This window comes from Chelonoidis abingdonii, chromosome 1, assembly GCF_003597395.2.
Source record: "Chelonoidis abingdonii isolate Lonesome George chromosome 1, CheloAbing_2.0, whole genome shotgun sequence".
In the NCBI taxonomy this organism is placed as follows: Eukaryota; Metazoa; Chordata; order Testudines; family Testudinidae; genus Chelonoidis; species Chelonoidis abingdonii.
Genome location: NC_133769.1, coordinates 162,895,621 through 162,901,620, shown reverse-complemented (window position 1 = coordinate 162,901,620; position 6,000 = coordinate 162,895,621). Strand labels below are relative to the sequence as shown.

Sequence of the window (6,000 nt, the reverse complement as noted above, 5' to 3'; positions counted from 1 at the left end):
GGGGACCATGCAAAAGAGCTATTCCACCAAACCACTCACTCATAGGATACAGGAGTCTGTAGGCAAAATGTGATTTATTTTTCAGGCTGTAAACAAAAATTTAGATGTCCCTGCATGCAATATTAAACATGCTAAGGAAGGTGCTAGCTGTAAGGGGAGCTCTATACCAGGCCCTGACCCTCAGGTGGCTAGCTTCATATCTCTTTTCATTAGCCAGCTTGTTCTCCATAGCACTTAGATATCAGATATCTCTCTTAGTGTCAGGTTTACTCCTTTTATATATAGAAGCCTTTCTCCACATAGTCTTCTTATTGCTGCTGGCCCTTTAAATTGCAGATAAGACAGCAGCTGCAGCCCTATAGTGCTCATTTTAGAAGCAATCAGCTTACAGGTTGCATCTCTTTCTCCTCTCTATGGTAAGCATTTGATTCTTCTTTCTTAATGTTTGCTTTGTAGCTTTCCTAAGGGCCTGCTCCTTTTGGAGGTGGTTTTTAAGCCACTTGGCTTTTTAACCAGAGCTTTAATAGTCTCCTCAAACTCTGTGTATGTGAGACCAACGGCTCAACCAGTTTGTTTGCTTCATCCTGAGTCCTGTAATGCCAGCTGCTGGGCTATTGTTCCCTTGCAAGCTAGCTACCCAATAACAGCTGCTAAAGCAACAAGCTGCCTATAACAGGGGTGGCCAAACTGTGGCTTATAAGCCACATGTGACTTTTTTACTGTTAAAGTGTGGCTTGTAAGCCCCTCATGTGCCCCCCATTCTTTGCCTACCAGACTGAGTGGGGGGAGCTCAGTACAGGACCTCTGGGTGGGGTAAGAGCTTCTGTCCAGCAGGGAATGGGGTCTAGGGGCTTCAGCCCTGTGGGGTACACCTGCCAGGGCTTGGAGTTTCAGCAGGAGTGGGGCTGAAGCCCCGAGCCCTGGCAGATGTGCCCCGGCTCTCAAACTTCTGAAGATCATCATGTGTGGCTCAGAGGGCCAGTAAGTTTGGCCACCCCGGCCTACTGTGACTAAGAGGGGTGGTGTTGCTCGCAGCCCCTCGTCTCTGCTATATGTGAGGGTTGATTGGCCTGGGGCTGTCCGTCTTCACTCTGGGCTCTGCAGGGAAGGACTCCTTTGCTTGCTCCCTCATCATTCCTGTATTTGTGAATGGGGATGGGGGGTTAGTAAGTCAGTTTGCTTTCTGCACTTCATCTCACAGATACAGCCAGTGTCTTCAGGGGAATGGGCTGCCTGCTTGTCCCACTCTTTGGCAGCAACATTCAAAACTTGAATTTGCCTTGCAGGGTGGGGACTCGCTCCCACAGCACTGTTCTGTTGGGATCCCTGGATCCTGACAGTTATGATGTCTTTGCTTAAGTCTGTTAGCTGCTGTTTTCCTGAGGGTAGATTTTGTACAAATTTAGGACCGGAAATGGAGCGTGAATTCAAAATGAATATTCCACATCCCTTTTGCAGGTATCTATAGAATATGTGTGTTTAAAGTATTTTTAATGATACCTTTCACCAGCACAGCTATCTGAGGGAATGAAGCCTTGGAAGCTGTAATAAACTATCTACAGAGCATATAGCATGGGCAATGGTGATGCCTGCTTCCCCACCCTAACCTGATGCTTGGCCTCTGTTCTGCAGGGACTGCTTTAGGAGATGGCTGTCCTGCCTTTGCTGAGTCTGCCAGTTTTATGGTTTTCCTCCTGCCTACTAGAAACTGGCTGGCAACCTTTCTTATAGCCACTGAGCATCCATCAGATGGTAATCGCTTTTGGACACTAATGATCTGGGCTGGGTTCTAAACCACAGCCTAGTGTTGATCTGTCCTATGGCCTCTCTAAGCTTCAGACTTCCCAAAATGAGATTATTTTAGCTAACAGTGTTGCAAGCTGTACTCTGAAAGACCCCACTATAATGAACACACACAAGGGAGCTGAGTTAAGATTGCTGTGACGACCTCTTAATTATAATTGTAAAAATGGTCAGGAAATTCAGGCTCCTCGTGTTGCACTAACAAGTTTTTGCAGGTGATATGTAGACAATAGCCATGGTGAATCCCAGCTGTTTAGAATTAAGGTTGCACAGCTATGTGACATTTTGAGAAAACACAGGTGTCTTCTCACCCACAGGTGCCTCTCATTATATCCCATCAGGGACGTGAGAGCATCTTTCTCTCTCCTGTGGTGGAGAAGGTTGGCATCTGTTGCTCTGTGACAGATGTTCCTATTACTGGAGGGCACACAGTAGCTGCCCTGGTGGCTGAGTGTTCCCCCTATTCTGTCTCATTGCAAAGGGAGAGCTCCTGTGATTGTCACTTGGCTCTCTCTGCTTGAGCTCAAGAGCACTGAACATGAACAAAGCAGGCAGCTCCTGTGATTGGTGCCATGCTCATCCTTAGGCAACCCCAGCAGAGAGTAGTATGGTGTTGATCAGTGGGCTTACCCCTTCCTTGCCCCCCCCCCCCCGAGTGAGCCGATGAGCAGATCAAGGTGCCTTACTAATGGTGGCTCCATTTGTTAAAAATGGCATAGTGCAGAGGTGACCAAGCTCCAGCTCATGAGCCACATGTGGCTCTTTTACAGTTAAAGTGCAGCTCATGGACTCCCCCTGCCCCCCCCCCCATTCTCCACCTACCACACTTGTGTGGTGGGAAAACTGTGGGAGCATAGTGGAGCTAGGAGCTTCTGTCAGAAACAACTGGTGCCTGCTGGGGAGGGGGCACAATTTAAAGATTCGCCCCTCCCAACAGCTTGAGTCACGCCCCCTTAGGCATACCCCCCTCTTACCCTCAGAGGCCCCTCCCTGCAGCTCCCACCTATTAGTTCTGTGTGGAGAGGCAGCAGCAAACAGCCGGGAGCTGCAGGGAGGGGCTGCTGCTGCTTTAGCTCTGCAAGGAGAGGCAGCAACAAAAGCAGTTGCTCCTCCCTGCAGCTGCCAGCTGTTTGCCGCTGCCTCGTCCCCATGGCTGCAGCTCCCAGCTTGCTGGCTCCAGCAGCTGCCGCACAGGGAGGGGGCCCGGCAGCACCATGTGACGGAGCGGGGCTAACAAACCCTGGCTAAAATCTGGGAGGGTATTTGACCCCATGTGTCAAGTATCAGAGGGGTAGCCGTGTTAGTCTGGATCTGTGAAAGCAGCAGAGAATCCTGTGGCACCTTATAGACTAACAGAGGTTTTGGAGCGTGAGCTTTCGTGGGTGAATACCCACTTCATCAGACGCAGGGGCCCCCTTGGGTCGCCTCTGGCTTCTGCCCACTGGGGAGGAGGTTTTCTGGGCTTCAGCCGGATGGAGCAAGCCTGCCGGGGCTCTGGGCTTGAGCAGGAGCTAGGCTGAACCCCTAAGCCCCTCAGGCATGCCCCGCAGGGCTTTGGAATTTCTGAAGACTGTCATGTGCAGTTTGGAGGGTCAGTAAGTTCGGCCACCCTGTGATAGTGTCTTGCTTTTTTTACAGGCATTATTGGCTATTACAGGCAGTGTGGTTAGGTGGTTAGGGGCCTGGACTGGAACTCAAGAGACTTGTGTGTTGTTCCTGGCTTTGCCACTGCTCTGCTGGGCAAGTCACCTTGCCTCTTTGTGTCAGTTTTCCCATCTGCGAATAGTGCTAATGCTATGGATCACCTTTGTAAAATACTGTGAGATCTACTGATGAAAAGCTCTACATATGAGTAAAGTATTAATAATAGAGGTTTGACATTTCTGAAGTGCTGTGTTTATGTACGTGTGTGCGGGCAGGGAGTAATTAAGATTGGAATCAGTAAAACAAGATCTTTCTTTCTCTCTCTCTCTTAGCAGGATTCCTTTATAGTTTTTTTTTTGTTTTTTTTAATAATTTGCTTTGAGATTGTCAGTTTAATGGTGGTTAAAACAACACTTATGACTGCCTTTTCATTGTTTGCAAAACACTGATGGCTGCGTTGAGGGACATTTGGAAATAAAACCTTAATGTTTATAATATAATTGATGTGGAAAAAATGTCTGTCTTTAGTTAAGAAACAATAAGTGGGAAATGTTTCCCCATCATTTATCCTGTTAAATGTATCCCTTTAAAGGTTTTATTTATAAAGCCTGCAAACTGATTAACCACCTTTTATTCTAACACCTTTCCCCTCCATTGTCAAACTACATGCTTTGCTTGCTTGGTTCACAGGAAATCCATGAAGTGGATCATGGTCTTATCCGCCAGTTGCTTGCAGATTCAGAGGAGACTCTTGGTGCATGTACTGAGAAAATGCAGGCCCCCGCTCCATATAACTGGAGTGCTGACTGGAGCTTTTGGGTAACTCAATTGTTTTTTCTCTTAATTCATTGTTATAAATTCTAAGGCCCGAAGGGACCATTGTGATCATCTAGTCTGACCTCCTGTATAACGCAGGCCATAAAACTTCCCCAAAGTAATTCCTACAGCAGATCTTTTAGAAAAATATCCAGTCTTGATTTAAAAATGGTCAGTGACGGAGAATCCACTAAGACCCTTGGTAGATTGTTCCAATGGTGAATTGCTGTCACTGTTAAAAATTTATGCCTCATTTATATATAAACTGAGTGCTTTTTATGCAAATTTATTCATAACCTTTAATTAATAAAGCCTCCCAGCCCATTCTGGGAGGTAGGTAACTTATCATTATCACTTTACTGCAGGGAAAATGGAGACACAAGGTGGTGAGGTTATTTAACCTATGCCTTGTATCAAGTCAGTGGCAGATCTGGATATAGAACCCAGGAGTCCTGACTCCCAGTTCCTTGATTGGGGCATTAGACAATACTTCCTGCCTGTTTTCTGCTTGTAGAAATTTATTGCTGCTATTTATTCCTCTGTAAAGGCAGAATTTCAATCGCTATGAGAATGTAGTATGATCTATTAATACTTCTATATTTCACCACAAAATGAATGTTAGGCACCTCCTTTTTGGAAAATGTGTCCAGGCTTGATATGCTTCTGCATAAGAGAAAGAGCTACTGCAGACTCAGGCTGTGTGTAGGCATCTATTTTGCCATGCCTGTACAGATGACTTAACACTGAAAGGAGTGAAGGGCCATTGGTTCTAGAGTTTAAGGCCAGAAGGGATCACTGGACCATCTAGTCTGACCTCTTGTATATCACAGGCCACCAACACCAGCCAGCCCATGCACACAAAACCCAGCAACTGAAATAAGACTAATGTATTACAGAACATACGAGACTAGACTAATATGTGCCACAGGCAGAGAATAGGAGGGACCAAGGTTCACCAGTGCCCAAGGCCCCACAGTGGCAGGCAAATGATTAAGTGAGATATACCTGGATAATTCTGGCAAGTGACCTACACCCCCATGCTGCAGAGGAAGGTGAAAAAACCCAAAGGTCCCTGCCAATCTGACCTGGGGGAAAATTCGTTCCTGACCTGACGTGATCAGTTAGACCCTGAGCCAGCTGAACAAGAACTAGCTAGCCAAGTCCCTCAGAGAGAGAATACTCAGCACACCTCAGAGCGGGCAATAAGAATCGTTCATTTAAATCCTTCTCCCATTACTTGCTGAAGATTTCTTTGAAGTAGCACCAGAGAGGCCTAGGAAGGACCGCATATAATGTGTCTAGAACTGGTGTTTTTTCAGTGGGAGATAGTGTTTTTGGAGGGGGGTTCCTGTTAAACACACCAAAGAGTGGGGAACATGCACTGCCCATCCAGAGCTCGATTATGAGGAAAATATCCTGACCAAGGGGCTAAGGTTCTCACTCCAGAATTCAGTCATTGCAAAATAACTCATGCTCCACACCCTGAGGCATTGGAGCCTGAGTGGTAGATAATCACAATGCTGCAGCTATAGGTTTGGGAGCATTAACTGTAACAGCTCTGGGGGCAGTCATGTGAGGCGAGTAAAGAGTATTAATCACATTTTTCAGTTGAGAAGACTGAGTCAGAGAAGTTAAGTGACTTGCCTAAGGTCACACAGTGAGTCAGTGAATCAGTGGAATAACCAGGAATGCAAGTCAGGAGTTTGATTCCCAGTTCCGTGCTCATACCTCTAGCAT

At 46.7% G+C, this 6,000-nt stretch overlaps 1 protein-coding gene across 3 annotated transcripts in view; it reads left to right on the top strand.

The window, feature by feature from the left end:
- The first annotated feature begins 334 nt into the window (after positions 1–334).
- Positions 335–6,000, top strand: part of GRAMD1C (GRAM domain containing 1C) — an 86,237-nt gene continuing 80,571 nt past the window's right edge. The window contains exons 1-2 of one of the 3 annotated variants that reach the window (XM_075072156.1): positions 359–416; positions 4,138–4,266. In XM_075072156.1, the coding sequence (XP_074928257.1) occupies positions 414–416; positions 4,138–4,266 (132 nt within the window). In that variant the 5' untranslated portion in view covers positions 359–413. Of the gene's footprint in view, positions 417–4,137; positions 4,267–6,000 lie in introns of all 3 variants that reach the window. The other 2 variants (XM_075072151.1, XM_075072163.1) reach the window with 2 other exon arrangements.